Raw genomic sequence first — 17141 nt, 5'->3', positions numbered from 1 at the left:
TCATGCGGCGGACTTGGCAGAAGAAGCGGGGGAGGACTTTTGCTCCTGGGAACCTGCTGTTTGTTGCAGCCTTTTTCCCCTACCTCTGCCTCTGGATAGAAAAGACCCGCCTTTTCCACGCCTGTTTTTCTGGGTCCGAAAGGACTGAACCTGATAAAACGGCGCCTTCTTAGGCTGTGAGGGGACATGGGGTAAAAATGCTGACTTCCCAGACGTTGCTGTGGAAACTAGGTCCGAGAGACCATCCCCAAATAATTCCTCACCCTTATATGGCAAAACTTCCATGTGCCTTTTAGAATCTGCATCTCCTGTCCACTGGCGAGTCCATAAGCCTCTCCTAGCAGAAATGGACAATGCACTAACTTTAGATGCCAGTCGGCAGATTTCCCTCTGTGCATCTCTCATATATAAGACTGAGTCTTTTATATGGTCTATGGTTAACAGGATCGTGTCTCTGTCTAATGTGTCAATCTGACAGTTTATCTGACCACGCAGCGGCAGCACTGCACATCCAAGCTGACGCAATAGCTGGCCTAAGTATAATGCCTGAGTGTGTATATACAGACTTCAGGATCGCCTCCTGCTTTCTATCAGCAGGTTCCTTGAGGGCGGCCGTATCCGGAGACGGTAGTGCCACCTTTTTAGACAAACGTGTGAGCGCTTTATCCACCCTAGGAGGTGTTTCCCAACGTGACCTATCCTCTGTCGGGAAAGGGAACGCCATTAGTACCTTCTTAGGAATTACCAATTTTTTATCAGGGAAAGCCCACGCTTCTTCACACACTTCATTTAATTCATCTGATGGGGGAAAAACTACGGGTAGTTTTTTCTCCCCAAACATAATACCCTTTTTAGTGGTACCTGTATTTATATCAGAAATGTGTAACACCTCTTTCATTGCCTCAATCATGCAGTGAATGGCCTTAGTGGGCATCAGGTTAGACTCATCGTCGTCGACACTGGTGTCAGTATCAGTGTCGACATCTGGGTCTGCGGTCTGAGGTAGCGGGCGTTTTAGAGCCCCTGATGACCTGTGCGACGCCTGGACAGGCACGAGCTGAGAAGTCAGCTGTCCCACATTTGGCATGTCGTCAAATTTCTTATGTAAGGAGTCTATACGTGCACTCATTTCTTTCCATAAGCTCAACCACTCAGGTGTCTGCCCCGCAGGGGGTGACATCCCTTCTAAAGGCATCTGCTCCGTCTCCACATCATGATCCTCATCAAACATGTCGACACAGCCGTACCGACACACCGCACACACACAAGGAATGCTCCAACAGAGGACAGGACCCACAAAAGCCCTTTGGGGGGACAGAGTGAGAGTATGCCAGCACACACCAGAGCGCTATATAATGCAGGGACTAACTGAGTTATGTCCCCTATAGCTGCTTTTTCTATATAATTTATACAGCGCCTAAATTTAGTGCCCCCCCCCCCTCTCTTTTTTTACCCTTTTCTGTAGTGTAGACTGCAGGGGAGAGCCAGGGAGCTTCCTTCCAGCGGATCTGTGAAGGAGAAATGGCGCCAGTGTGCTGCAGGAGATAGCTCCGCCCCTTTTCCGCGGACTATTCTCCCGCTTTTTTCTGGATTCTGGCAGGGGTATTTTCCACATATATAGCCTCTGGGGCTATATATTGTGGTATTTTTGCCAGCCAAGGTGTTATAATTGCTTCTCAGGGCGCCCCCCCCCCAGCGCCCTGCACCCTCAGTGACCGGAGTGTTTAGTGTGTGTGAGGAGCAATGGCACACAGCTGCAGTGCTGTGCGCTACCTTGGTGAAGACTGATGTCTTCTGCCGCCGATTTTCCGGACCTCTTCTTGCTTCTGGCTCTGTAAGGGGGACGGCGGCACGGCTCCGGGACCGATCACCAAGGACTGGGCCTGCGGTCGATCCCTCTGGAGCTAATGGTGTCCAGTAGCCTAAGAAGCCCAATCCGGCTGCAAGCAGGCGAGTTCGCTTCTTCTCCCCTTAGTCCCTCGCTGCAGTGAGCCTGTTGCCAGCAGGTCTCACTGAAAATAAAAAACCTAAATCTATACTTTCTTTCTAAGGGCTCAGGAGAGCCCCTAGTGTGCATCCAACCTCGGCCGGGCACAAAATCTAACTGAGGCTTGGAGGAGGGTCATAGTGGGAGGAGCCAGTGCACACCAGGTAGTCGTAAATCTTTCTAGAGTGCCTAGCCTCCTTCAGAGCCCGCTATTCCCCATGGTCCTTACGGAGTTCCCAGCATCCACTAGGACGTCAGAGAAATTAAAATACGGCTTACAGTAAAAAAAAAAAAAAAACCCTCCCTGCTGCACTCTCCACTGTCCAGTTTGCCTACTTGAAGCAAGCTGAGCAGCTATTGCTGCAAATTCCCATCCTTCTCAACAGGTCGAGTAGGAAGAGGAATGGGAAGTGGTGTTTAAGTGTTGGGGATCCCTATATATCCTGCAAATTGTGCATTAAGTTATCATTGGGTTTTATTAGTGTTCAGTGTTAAAGTGAACCAAGAGCAAATAATGCTTAGGAAGGGACCAAGTTCCCCTCCTCGCACTCTGATCCCCAACACATGCGCTCCAGAATGCTGATCGCAAGGCATTCTGGCCTGCAATTCCGGCAGTGATGGTGGTCACAGACTGCAGAGACACTGCAGGGGATCTGAGGAGCCAGAGGTCTGTTCTGCACTTGGGCAGAACGTATTTCCTCATCTGAAGCTGGAACACAGCGGGATGGCACAGTTGCTTGTGATGCAACCTTGCTAGCTGAAGCCCTTCTGGCTCAGGTCGCATCACATGTAATGGTGTCAGTTATGTGATTAAACCAGAACATATTTTAGAATTCAGAACTCAAACATCCTGGCCTTCATAGTATTTATAAAGGCATGAAATAACAGGTTTAAAAAAGATAACAAAATGTACCTGAATTTAGTGGATACAAATCTTAAAAGCCTCAGTTTCTAACAATATAGTATGGTAAATAAATTACAGATTAATGTTACCTCTATTTCACAACCAAGTAAGAATGAACATAAGTCTGTAACAAACTCACACTTTATTGCATGACACAACTGGTAGGCCATATGCCGAATCTGACGAAGTGGATAGGGCAGGAAATTGTTCTCCTTTTGGAAATCAAATGTGCTTTTCCCAAGCAGCTCAAATGCAATGCATACATGTCCATGGAACTCAAACCAATCCTGCATCAGTACACACATGCTGGGTACAGATTTAAAAAAAAAAAAAAAAGTTAAAAGACAAAGTAGCAAAGGAAAATGTCAGGATAGGCACTTTGCATAGCAATATCATTATTTTCCACAAAAAAAGGACCAGGACAGTTAAGGAAACGCCTAATGTCTGATGAGTTAGGCATCCAATTACTACATTTGAATATTAAAACACAAATAAAAACCAAATTCTGAGGCTACAGCATAAGTATAAAGACAAGGTAGGTAGCCGAGCAATGAAATAAGAATATATAATGCACAAGTACACATCATCAGTGTAGTCTGGAATTGCAGTTGAGGTAAAAAAAAAAAAAAAGGAATGTAGCCACAATGTATTATAACAGAGGTTTTATTTTCCTTGCAGCTCTCTGATAAGTGTAATCGCTTTCCAGGTACAGTTTATGACAAAAATGATTCAATGCACAGAAATTCAATTTATACATTTACTTTAACATTTCTGTTAGAGCCTGTGCCTGTGACTTTTTTTAGTCCATGTAAAAATTATTTCTCTGTTTTCTGGCTTTAATACATGTACAAAAAGTCAGGGAACCTACAGTGAGCTTTAAGAACTCTAATGCTTTCAAAAAAACAAAAAAAAAAATCTCACCTATCCATTTATACTAGTATATTTCCAAGCATGAAGTAAAATGTTAAAGGCCTTAGATGGGTATCCTATTGTCGGCAGTAATTTACTGCACAGCAAAATCTAGCTAATATTTTTGCTATTTTAGCCAATATTATTTCTCTGACGTCCTAAGTGGATGCTGGGACTCCGTAAGGACCATGGGGAATAGCGGCTCCGCAGGAGACTGGGCACAACTAAAAGAAAGCTTTAGACTACTGGTGTGCACTGGCTCCTCCCACTATGACCCTCCTCCAGACTTCAGTTAGAATCTTGTGCCCGGCTGAGCTGGATGCACTCCTGGGCTCCTAGAAAGAAAGTATATTTTAGGTTTTTTATTTTACAGTGAGATCTGCTGGCAACAGACTCACTGCAACGAGGGACTAAGGGGAGAAGAAGCGAACCTACCTAACTGGTGGTAGCTGAGGGCAATATAATACACCTTGGCTGGCAAATCTACAGCATATATAGTCAGGAAGGCTATATAGGTGTAAAAATACCCCTGCCAGAATTCCAGAAAAAGCGGGAGAAGTCCGCCAGAAAAGAGGCGGGGCTATCTCCCTCAGCACACTGGCGCCATTTTTCCCTCACAGCTCCGCTGGAAGGACGCTCCCTGGCTCTCCCCTGCAGTGTCACGCTACATAAGGGTAAAAAAAGAGAGGGGGGCACTAAATTTAGGCGCAGTATATATAATATAAGCAGCTATAAGGGAAAAAACACTCATTTATAGTGAGATCCCTGTGTTATATAGCGCTCTGGTGTGTGCTGGCATACTCTCTCTCTGTCTCCCCAAAGGGCTTTGTGGGGTCATGTCCTCTGTCAGAGCATTCCCTGTGTGTATGCAGTGTGTCGGTACGGCTGTGACAACATGTTTGATGAGGAGGCTTTATGTGGAGGCGGAGCAAATGCCGATAAATGTGATGTCACCCCCTGCGGGGTCGACACCTGAGTGGATGGTTCTGTGGAAGGAATTACGCGACAGTGTCGACTCCTTGCATAAAAGGTTTGACGACATACCAAATATGGGACAGCCAGCTTCTCAGCCTGTGCCTGCCCAGGCGTCTCAAAAGCCATCAGGGGCTCTAAAACGCCCGCTACCTCAGATGGCAGACACAGATGTCGACACGGATACTGACTCCAGTGTCGACGACGATGAGACTAATGTATCTTCCAATAGGGCCACACGTTATATGATTGAGGCAATGAAAAATGTGTTGCATATTTCTGATGTTACCCCGGGTACCACAAAAAAGGGTATTATGTTTGGAGAGAAAAAACTACCAGAATTAAATGGTGTGTGAAGAAGCGTGGGCTTCCCCCGATAAGAAACTGGTAATTTCTAAGAGGTTACTAATGGCGTACCCTTTCCCGCCAGAGGATAGGTCACGTTGGGAAACATCCCCTAGGGTGGATAAAGCGCTCACACGCTTGTCAAAGAAGGTGGCACTACCGTCTCCGGATACGGCCGCCCTGAAGGAATCTGCTGATAGAAAGCAGGAGGCTATCCTGAAGTCTATATATACACACACAGGTGTTATACTAAGACCAGCTATTGCTTCAGCATGGATGTGCAGTGCTGCAGCTGCGTGGTCAGATTCCCTGTCAGAAAATATAGATACCCTAGACAGGGACACTATATTGCTAACCGTAGAGCATATTTAAGACGCACTCTTATACATGAGGGATGCACAGAGGGATATTTGCCGGCTGGCATCTAAAATAAGTGCAATGTCCATTTCTGCCAGGAGAGGGTTATGGACTCGGCAGTGGACAGGAGATGCAGATTCTAAAAGGCACATGGAAGTTTTGCCTTATAAGGGTGAGGAGTTGTTCGGGGATGGTCTCTCGGACCTCGTTTCCACAGCAACAGCTGGGAAGTCTAAATTTTTACCCCATGTTCCCTCACAGCCAAAGAAAGCACCGTATTATCAGGTACAGTCCTTTCGGCCCAATAAGGGCTAGCGGGTTAAAGGCGCGTCCTTTCTGCCCAGAGGTAGAGGGAAAAAGCTGCAGCATACAGCCAGTTCCCAGGAGCAAAAGACCTCCCCCGCTTCCTCTAAGTCCACAGCATGACGCTGGGGCTCCACAGGCGGAGCCAGGTACGGTGGGGGCCAGTCTCAAAAATTTCAGCGATCAGTGGGCTCGCTCACGGGTGGATCCCTGGATCTTTCAAGTAGTATCTCAGGGGTACAAGCTGGAATTCGAGACGTCTCCCCCCCGCCGTTTCCTCAAATCTGCCTTGCCAACAACTCCCTCAGCCAGGGAGGCAGTGTTAGAGGCAATTCACAAGCTGTATTCCCAGCAGGTGATAATAAAGGTGCCCCTACTTCAACAAGGACGGGGTTACTATTCCACAATGTTTGTGGTACCGAAACCGGACGGTCCGGTGAGACCCATTTTAAATTTGAAATCCTTGAACACGTATATAAAAAAATTCAAGTTCAAGATGGAATCGCTCAGGGCGGTTATTGCAAGCCTGGACGAGGGGGATTACATGGTATCACTGGACATCAAGGATGCTAACCTGCATGTCCCCATTTACCATCCTCACCAGGAGTACCTCAGATTTGTGGTACAGGATTGTCATTACCAATTCCAGACGTTGCCGTTCGGTCTATCCACGGCTCCGAGGGTCTTTACCAAGGTAATGGCCGAAATGATGATACTCCTTCGAAAGAAGGGAGTTTTAATTATCCCGTACTTGGACGATCTCCTGATAAAGGCGAGGTCCAGGGAGCAGTTGTTGGTCGGGGTAGCACTATCTCGGGAGGTGCTACAACAGCACGGCTGGATTCTAAATATTCCAAAGTCACAGCTGGTCCCTACGACACGTCTACTGTTCCTGGGGATGGTTCTGGACACAGAACAGAAAAAAGTGTTTCTCCCGGAGGAGAAGGCCAAGGAGCTGTCATCTCTAGTCAGAGGCCTCCTAAAACCAAAACAGGTGTTGGTGCATCACTGCACGCGGATCCTGGAAAAAATGGTAGCTTCCTACGAAGCAATTCCATTCGGCAGGTTCCATGCAAGAACTTTTCAGTGGGACCTGTTGGACAAGTGGTCCGGATCGCATCTTCAGATGCATCGGCTGATAACCCCGTCTCCAAGGACCAGGGTGTCTCTGCTGTGGTGGCTGCAGAGTGCTCATCTTCAAGAGGGCCGCAGATTCGGCATACAGGACTGGGTCCTGGTGACCACGGATGCCAGCCTTCGAGGCTGGGGGGCAGTCACACAGGGAAGAAACTTCCAAGGACTATGGTCAAGCCAGGAGACTTCCCTGCACATAAATATTCTGGAACTGAGGGCCATTTACAATGCCCTAAGTCAGGCAAAACCCCTGCTTCAAAACCAGCCGGTACTGATCCAGTCAGACAACATCACGGCGGTCGCCCATGTAAACCGACAAGGCGGCACGAGAAGCAGGACGGCGATGGCAAAAGCCACAAGGATTCTCCGATGGGCGGAAAATCACGTGTTGGCACTGTCAGCAGTGTTCATTCCGGGAGTGGACAACTGGGAAGCAGACTTCCTCAGCAGGCACGACCTCCACCCGGGAGAGTGGGGACTTCATCCAGAAGTCTTCCAAATGATTGTAAACCGTTGGGAAAGGCCACAGGTGGACATGATGGCGTCCCGCCTAAACAAAAAGCTAGAAAGATATTGCGCCAGGTCAAGAGACCCTCAGGCGATAGCTGTAGACGCGCTAGTGACACCGTGGGTGTACCGGTCGGTTTATGTGTTCCCTCCTCTTCCTCTCATACCAAAGGTACTGAGGATAATTAGGATAAGAGGAGTAAGAACTATACTCATTGTTCCGGATTGGCCAAGAAGAGCTTGGTACCCGGAACTTCAAGAAATGATCTCAGAGGACCCATGGCCTCTGCCGCTCAGACAGGACCTGCTGCAGCAGGGGCCCTGTCTGTTCCAAGACTTACCGCGGCTGCATTTGACGGCATGGCGGTTGAACACCGGATCCTGAAGGAAAAGGGCATTCCGGAAGAAGTCATTCCTACGCTGATTAAAGCTAGGAAAGAAGTAACCGCAAACCATTATCACCGCATATGGCGAAAATATGTTGCGTGGTGTGAGGCCAGGAAGGCCCCAACGGAGGAATTTCAGCTGGGCCGTTTCCTGCACTTCCTACAGTCAGGGGTGACTATGGGCCTCAAATTGGGTTCCATTAAGGTCCAGATTTCGGCTCTATCGATTTTCTTCCAGAGAGAACTGGCTTCACTGCCTGAAGTTCAAACTTTTGTTAAGGGAGTGCTGCATATTCAGCCCCCTTTTGTGCCTCCAGTGGCACCTTGGGATGTCAACGTGGTGTTGGATTTCCTAAAGTCACATTGGTTTGAGCCACTTAAAACCGTGGAATTGAAGTATCTCACGTGGAAAGTGGTCATGCTGTTGGCCTTGGCTTCGGCCAGGCGGGTATCAGAATTGGCGGCTTTGTCATGTAAAAGCCCTTATCTGATTTTCCATATGGATAGGGCAGAATTGAGGACTCGTCCCCAATTTCTCCCAAAGGTGGTATCAGCCTTTCACCTGAACCAACCTATCGTGGTGCCTGCGGCTACTAAAGACTTGGAGGCTTCCAAGTTGTTGGACGTAGTCAGGGCCCTGAAAATTTATGTTTCCAGGACAGCTGGAGTCAGAAAGACTGACTCGCTATTTATCCTGTATGCGCCCAACAAGTTGGGTGCACCTGCTACAAAGCAGACTATTGCTCGCTGGATCTGTAGTACGATTCAGCTTGCACATTCTGCGGCTGGACTGCCGCATCCTAAATCAGTGAAAGCCCATTCCACGAGGAAGGTGGGCTCTTCTTGGGCGGCTGCCCGAGGGGTCTCGGCCCTACAACTTTGCCGAGCAGCTACTTGGTCGGGGTCAAACACATTTGCTAAATTCTACAAGTTTGACACCCTGGCTGAGGAGGACCTAGAGTTTGCTCAATCGGTGCTTTAGAGTCATCCGCACTCTCCCGCCCGTTTGGGAGCTTTGGTATAATCCCCATGGTCCTTACGGAGTCCCAGCATCCACTTAGGACGTCAGAGAAAATAAGAATTTACTCACCGGTAATTCTATTTCTCGTAGTCCGTAGTGGATGCTGGGCGCCCATCCCAAGTGCGGATTGTCTGCAATACTTGTATATAGTTATTGTTTAACTACAGGGTTATTGTTGAGCCATCTGTTGAGAGGCTCAGTTGTTCTCATACTGTTAACTGGGTATTGTATCACGAGTTATACGGTGTGATTGGTGTGGCTGGTATGAGTCTTACCCGGGATTCAAAATCCTTCCTTATTGTGTCAGCTCTTCCGGGCACAGTATCCTAACTGAAGTCTGGAGGAGGGTCATAGTGGGAGGAGCCAGTGCACACCAGTAGTCTAAAGCTTTCTTTTAGTTGTGCCCAGTCTCCTGCGGAGCCGCTATTCCCCATGGTCCTTACGGAGTCCCAGCATCCACTACGGACTACGAGAAATAGAATTACCGGTGAGTAAATTCTTATTTCATTGGGCTTTCCTATTGCAGTCTGTTCTTGCCACGCAGTAAACTACCCGCTGTTAGCCGATAACACATGTGATCCAGGATAAGCTCCCGAGACCATGTGTTATAGTGGCAAACGCAGGTCTCCTGGGGCTGCTCATCAGGGATTATGCTTTACGTTCCGCATAATCAATGATAAATGCCTGCATCAGGGGATTAGCATGCACATCAGGGCTAACAGGATAGACCCCTAACTAATCCATTAGCAGCTGTAGATGCAGTAGCCGGTTCCACCCAACAGACATCTGCGCTATGTATGATGGCACCAGCCGCATCACCCTAGTTGCAGCCCTGGGAGCCAATGCAGAAGGGAAGGAGAATTTGGTTAGCAAGATCCTGAGCTACGTAGGCGAATCAGTAAGGAGACTGTAAAGAAAGTTAGCTCTGATCTGACACACCAATACATAGATCACAGTAACCAGTATGGTCATGTCTGCAGCACAATGCTACCACAAGCAACTAAGGAGAAATGACTACTACAGTAAAGTGATCGGACATACATTCAGAAATATATCCAGCATCAATACAAAGTAGTAAGATGCAATAAATATTAATCAATGCCATGCAAATAACATGGGACAAAAACAGAAAAAGGGTCCTTACTGTAAGTGGTTAAGCAGGGTAATAGCCTACCATATGCGGTAGCTTTGGTGAAATTGGATGCATTACTTATAAAGACTGTATCTATAAATACTAAAGGACATTAGGGGAGATTGATCCAGAGATTTTTAGTACCAGGAAGAAGTTTTCACCCCTTAACGCCTATGCAGCTAGATTATCAACTATCACACAGGCTGTGTTTTGCTTTGCACGGATCTGGATCAACCCACATAGAATTTATAAAGGGCTGAACGTTATTCTACTGGGCTTTGTTTTCTAAACCTACAAACTAAATAACCTGAATAAAAGACTGTTTTATTGCCAATTGCCTCAAACATGCCCGACACAGACCTGAACACACATTACATATATTTTATTTCTATATTGTACTTCTGGAATCAACATTCTATGATTACGGATTTTCTTTTGTCATTCTTCAGCTGAATGATGAAAGTAGTTACAAGACTGGATAGTAATAACTCATGCTTCCAAGTGATTATTAGCATTAACCGTTTTAAACACAAAACCATACTACCACTCTACATTCTAAAAGGACTCCAATTGGAAAGGTTAGACTGCTAAACCAGGGTGAAGTTCTTACTATTTATTTTCCTGGTCTCGCTCCCGAATCTTCTTTAGGACATTGATCTCGAGCTGGGCCGCCTCTCTGTACTTTTGCACATTTCGGATTATCTTCAAAGCAACTCTGATGCGGCCCCTGCAAGTGGTATCAAGTACATTATCAGAATATTATTAACTTAAGGCAGTAGGGACTTCTGCTACGTGCCAGTGAAGAGATTATATAGTCCCATCTTTACAAACCTGCCATGGTCCACACACTCCATCACTTTGCCAAATGTTCCCTCTCCTAGACTTCCCACAATTTCATCTGGAAGAGAAAAGTGAAGGTTTGACACAAATAGGCTTAACCATGAATAGAAGGTATGTGTAACAGACTGACCACCTCCTTCACTGCTAGGCAGGTTTCCAGAGTCCAGCTGTTATACTAGCATACATTACTAAGGTAGGCATAAAAACACTTTCTGGAACAGGTCTTAAAACTACCACGGCACATTCTAAGGGAATCCTATAGATCAAATTGCTAATAGTCATAACCTTAATCCCTGGCCTGCTTTAGACAAGATCCCGAACAGCCTATGCTATAGCACCACATGGAGCATCAACGTCTCACATCTACCACTAAACAGCACCCATGGGCAGCGTTTACTAGCTGGGGTAATATGATGGTGGACTATAATTACTTATCATTGCTAATATTTTACAGTGATACATAACTGGTAGGACAACAGTAGTATATCTAGTTTGAGGGAAACATCACTCACATTTATTTCAGTGCAATGGGATTCTACTAAATGACTTCTCAGCTGTTACATAAGAGGGACTCTGCCGGTCTGCTCAGTAGTGAAAGGGATGGTCATTATGCGAGCCACACACTTTCTGTCACTGGCTCAGCCTTCAGTTACCTCAGCCCTATGATTTTCTTATGGGGTGGGGGTAGGGGGGAGTCAAGGGAAAAGCAGAGAGGTTAAAGTTTTACGGAAGTGGCATTAGTACATCTGTCCAGGATGCGATCTCCGGTCCAGCACACCAGGTGCCCTTGCTTGTCATCTTCCACGTTCTGCTGGCTGTCCTTAGCACTTCGTTGGCTGTCCTTAGCACTACGCTGGCTTTTCTGCACGGCCAACAGCCACCCACAGATGTAAGGTGTAGTTTCCATAGGCGATAAAAACCGGGGTGGTGATTACATTAAGAAGATGCAGTCCAAGTCGGTGTAGATTGAAGTGCGCATATAAAAACATAGAATAGGGGATATTGCAAAGGGAGACGTGCAAGTTAGAGACAGCTCAGCTTTGGAGCTGAACTGAATTCAATAAAGCACTTTTCTCCTGATTAAGTTAAGAAATGCTCTAAAACTAGAATTATCAATTAACCACTACGTAAACAAGTCAATTTCAGGGGTAACAAGAAAAGTTCTGGGTAGATACACACTTAAAGGATTACAAATCCAAAGTGATAATGATTACAATAAAATGCAGCCAATAAAAAAGCATCTTGTAACATTCACAAATATCCAACTGAAACCCTCAAATTTATAGAGGTAAATCAGCACTGTCCTGGTTGTCCTTGAACCAGTGGTTCTGGCTGCCCTTGACAGCCAATAGGTTTAGTTACATTATCCACCTCTTTTTGTCAGAATCAAGCTTTGAATTTCTTCTGGTGAAACAATGGATTTGATGAAGACTTATACTCCATTCACACTGCCCAAATAACCCGGTATTTTGCCGGGTCAACACGGGTCATTGTGCAGTGTGAACCGGTGACTGCTGAATTCCTGGGTCGCCTGACCCAGTAATTCAACCCAGGAATAAAGAAGGCCTATTCCCGACATAGTGCAGTGTGAACGGGTTATCTGGGTCGATACGACCAGGTACCCGTTCATAACACAGGGAGAGGCGGCGCTACCTCCGCACCAGATGCCAACCAGACACTGTATATTGCCGAGACGGGAAGACACTCCGTTCACACTGCAATTCCAATGCCGGATCGCACCTGGGAAGGACCCATATCCAATTCCCGGGTGCAACCAGGCAATGGCAATCTGAACGGGGTATGAGAGATCATAATTTTTAAATATGGGGCATTGTAGCACTACTCCTACACCTCGTCAGCCAAGCAAACACATCAAAGTGCTGCTAAATACAATGCTCAAAGTGGATCTAAACTATGCAAAAATGTGCATAAACTTTATTCAATTTGAAAATATTTCACACTATACTAACACCTACCATAAATCAAACTTAATCTTCAGCATCTAATCAATGCAGCCAATTTCCCTATAGCAACTGAGTATATCACACTGAAAATGATCTTGAAGTAGCAAAACAAATTGATTTACAGGTTCTGTATTAAAGAACAAGCAGATCAAGGACAAATGGCTGCATGGATCAATCCCGGGGTCTACAACTAGGGGGAAAAAAATCACATCAATAACATTTGGAAAATAAATTAATGCACTTATGCATATCCTAGGCTTACTGAAATATGGCAATGAGGCCTCCTCACAAGTAGTGACCCATTTCCAGTCTACTTTTAACACACATCTAACATTTATATCTTTAATGTGCCATACTGCTGCAAACAGTATTAATATTATTTTGCAATTGTACAATGTATGACTTAGCCGGTACCCAATTTAATTATAATGGATATTTAGGTGGAGATTAGTAGCGACAGCCGCAAGGTAAAACAGTTGAATTCCCTCCTTATGGTAATGAAGGTTTAACATTTAGGGGAGAATTCAATTACCCATGGACAGTGACCGCGGGTAATTGTTGAGACTGGAACTATTCAATTATCCTCGATAAACCAGGCACAAACCACGTCTTATCTGGGATTGTGTTTCTCCTGTCTCAGGCATGAGAAACAAACCCGATAAACACAGATCCACTGAAACCGTGTGATTTCGGTAGACAATTTTTGTTTTTCAAAAGGAGGCCAAATTGGATTGCCCCAGGAGAAACATAGCGAAAACGTCCGTTTTTCGCTCCTGATGTTTCTTTGCATTAATTGATTTACCCCCTAAAATGGAATTGATGTGAAAAGCCGAAAAAAAAAAAAAAAAAAAAGTTAAATGTCACCCACGTATCCCTTCAAATATGAATCTTCTTTACTACCAGATTGCAGCTGAGCAGCAACAACAACTAAGAGCCAGGAGAAGGAAGAGCAGTCAGTGGGGGGGTAATTCAGATCAGATTGCTACTGTGTGTTTTTGCACAGCGGGCGATCAAATCCGAACTGCGCATGCACCGATGCAGCTGCAAAGGGGGTCAGCGACTGGTTTGTGCGAAGGATCTAGTCGCACGGGCGTTCGCAAGGAGATTGACAGGAAGAGTGAGTTTCTGGGTGTTAACTGGTCTTTTCAGGGAGTGGTTGGAAAAACACAGACGTGTCCAAATGTTTAAAGGGAGGGTGTCCGACGTCAAATCTGGTCCCGTACAGGATGATGTGATCCCAGCGGCTGAGTATGTCCTGGGTTGCGCAGAGACTGCATAAGATCAGTTTGTGCAACTCTGCTACACATGCGTTCACACATACATGCACAGCTGAAATACACTCCCCCTGTAGGCAGCGACTATGATCACAGGACAGCAAAAATCACTGCCTAGCGATCAGATCTGAATGACCCCCAGTGTTGCAGTGTTAGATCCTTTCCACTGTAGCTATAAAGAGGTTGTATTGAACTGACTGCACACTCTGCACAATCAGGAACAGCATACGCTATAAATGTATTAAGCTGCCATTTACATTTATTGTTTTACACATTAAGCAATAATTAGAATTACTTGCAGAGCTTTCTCTGCTAGTGCTAATGGTTTTACAAAACATGTTTATTCTTTTATAGAACTACCGACGTTTTATGTAAACTTCTTTTTAAATACGTTTAATATTAAAACAGGCCTTCGCATGGAAAGAGTGCCTATACCCAACTATTCCAGCTCATTTACAGAAGTTTATTTGGAATATTGAATGTTACAAAATGCTTTCGTAATGGAGCAACCCATTTTGAAATTGCACTATTGTACTGTACATTAGTAGCCATGACATGCTATTACAAACAATGCTTACTTTAAAGCTGAACGTACTGGCAGCACCCATTAGTTGAACCCAGGATCATGGAATCAGGCAGGATAGGCTGAAAATCACTCACCCGAGTCCTGTATACTCACCGAGGATGTGTAGCTACCAGACCTGGAACGGCGTTTTCGAGAGACCTGATGATGATGGTTTCTGGTTCTAGCCTTCTCCAGAGCAGATGAACGCATAGAGTAGTTCTCACTTTGAGAGGAAGTGCTGACAGAAAGACGGACATCTCTGGACCGTGGTCTGCGAGACCTCCCCCAGTAAGCCTCCCTGTCACGGCTGTATAAACCAATACAAAAATAAAAAGATAATAAATGTAAAAAACTAAAATAATAAAAAAAATTAGGCTTCACACCCCTACTGTATAGGACTCCAGTGTCCCCTAGTGGATGAAAGAGAAAAAAAAAAAAAAAAAAAACCGTAACTTTGCGTGAGAAACTATTCTATACACATACACAGTCCGTAACACAAAGCGCTCAGCTGCTCCCAAAATGTGGCTTTTGAAACCTTAAATGCCAAACAAATAACGTTATTATCAACATTTGCGATTGTATGATGAAGTCAGGGGGGAAAAAAAACACACATTTTATAAAACAAATTGATTAACACAGTGTACCATGGAATAAGTTAAAACATGCTCAATGTCAAACTTTAGTGATCTCTTTGAAGTGTTCTCTAATTCTCCAAAATGCTTGCTTTTCTTGTTTTCTACATTTATTGAAAACATTAATATTTGAATGTTATTCCAAGTAATATCATCAGAGGTAAAATTAGAACAGTCATAAGAGAGTGGCAATATACTGTAATAAGATTAGAATTGACAGCTGGCTCTTTACTGGATAGCCATATCCCTCATCCATCTATCATCCTCAGCAAAAACAATGCCAATCTTATTTATTGCCAAGAAAAAAGCAACAGGAAAGCAGACTGCAGAACTACATTAGTGAAATGACTCATGTGGCTAGCCTTAGGCAGAGTAAACTCAACTACATAAGGGGGTATTGTTTACTAAGCCGCGGCTTGTCAACCATTCTGGTACAAAGATATTAACTGCAACACACTCCTCACCAAGATGCTGTATAAATTCCTAGAGGACCAACCATGATCCAGAAAACAATCTACAAATATTTTCCATTTAAATATACTGCATACCTTCTGGATCGCGACCTGCGTGGTGTTTTCCAATTAAGCCTATGTCGCCGATCACGTTCCAAGCTTGGAGATGGTTTCCTGACTTTCCATCTCTGCTGCTCCTCAGGGGACCAGTATCTCTTCCTCCTATGCATCTGGAAGAAACATCCCACAAGACATAAGTGTGTACGACAGATTTGCTAGATTTTAAAAGAAAATCTAAAATTGGAATTAATAAATTGGTTTTAACATGAGTAGAAAAATTAAGATCAACATTTTCTTTGTTGTGGACATTGGACCGGATATAAACAAAAAACCCCACAAAAAACCTTAACTATATATACTTGTGATAATATACAATCCAGGAAACGGCAAAATAACAGCATATAAAGAAGTACCTTCTCTCATCCACGGAGGCCAATAACAGATGAACTGGTCATGTACTTTCCTACGGTCCATTTAATAAATTCCAACTTTTCCAAGATTAAACTATCCCATATGGCTAGAATTATTCCTTAGAAGAATATATGGGAACCTTTATATTTCCCACATAGAAAAGTGTAATGTATTAAGCATCAAAGGACAACTCAGCCAGGAAAGTACGTACACAGAGCGCAGCTGGTGCATAATATTCCCTCTATTACAGATATTTTCTTTTCCTTACTCTTCCTCCATTCATACAAAAATACAAGTGGGGATAAGGCTATCTAAATCAAGGGCATATATGCAATAGGCTTAGTTCTGCTGCAGATTTAAAGCAGCAATAGTTTAAAATAAAAAAAAAATAAAAAACCCCAACAGCCTCATTTGACCTTTTAAGCAATTACCTCTTTAAATTTAAACTACATTTTGCCGCTTTATACTGCTTTTCCACCAAAATCCTATATACCCTGGTCGGCACTGCTTCCACTGTACCCGGTATTTGGCAGCACTTGGAGATGACGTCCTCTCCAAGCACCACAATCAGTGGAGGGAGACTGGCGGCGGGAGGAGTGCCAGGAGGCCAGTGGCGGGCGGTCTCCAAGCACCGCAAACAGCAGACCGGAGACCAACGGTAGGCAGTGTGCGACGGGTAGGTGCGGCGCATTCGGGAGGGTTTTTAGCTAATCACCAGGTTGTAAAAGGGTTATTCGGGTTGGATGACCCAGGTAACCCGTATCCACTGCAGCTCACCCGGGAAAGAGCAGCTAAAAACCCTGCTTGTTACTAGGGTAAAAATCACAGGTCACTTTACCTGGGATGTTTGCCTTGTAGCCGTTTCCACTGTCCAAAAACCCCAGTATTACAGAAGTTGCAACCTATTCCATATACCCCCAAGGGTTTTACTCTCATCAGCTTTCTCCAATAAGGTAATCCTGCTACATCTCAGACCTAAATCTGGG

At 45.0% G+C, this 17141-nt stretch overlaps 1 protein-coding gene across 3 annotated transcripts in view; it reads right to left on the bottom strand.

Moving 5' to 3' along the window:
• Positions 1 to 17141, bottom strand: part of CLK3 (CDC like kinase 3) — a 177346-nt gene that overhangs the window by 109287 nt on the left and 50918 nt on the right. Inside the window, exons 3-9 of one of the 3 annotated variants that reach the window (XM_063926368.1) lie at positions 16994 to 17136; positions 15781 to 15914; positions 14715 to 14907; positions 11542 to 11659; positions 10789 to 10855; positions 10568 to 10684; positions 3031 to 3197 (exon numbers count right to left, since the gene is read on the bottom strand). In XM_063926368.1, coding sequence (XP_063782438.1) covers positions 3031 to 3197; positions 10568 to 10684; positions 10789 to 10855; positions 11542 to 11659; positions 14715 to 14907; positions 15781 to 15914 — 796 coding nt within the window. In that variant the 5' untranslated portion in view covers positions 16994 to 17136. Of the gene's footprint in view, positions 1 to 3030; positions 3198 to 10567; positions 10685 to 10788; positions 10856 to 11541; positions 11660 to 14714; positions 14908 to 15780; positions 15915 to 16993; positions 17137 to 17141 lie in introns of those variants that run through there. The other 2 variants (XM_063926367.1, XM_063926369.1) reach the window with 2 other exon arrangements.

Source organism: Pseudophryne corroboree, chromosome 6 (genome assembly GCF_028390025.1).
Source record: "Pseudophryne corroboree isolate aPseCor3 chromosome 6, aPseCor3.hap2, whole genome shotgun sequence".
NCBI lineage: Eukaryota > Metazoa > Chordata > Amphibia > Anura > Myobatrachidae > Pseudophryne > Pseudophryne corroboree.
This window is presented reverse-complemented; position numbering and strand designations above follow the sequence as displayed.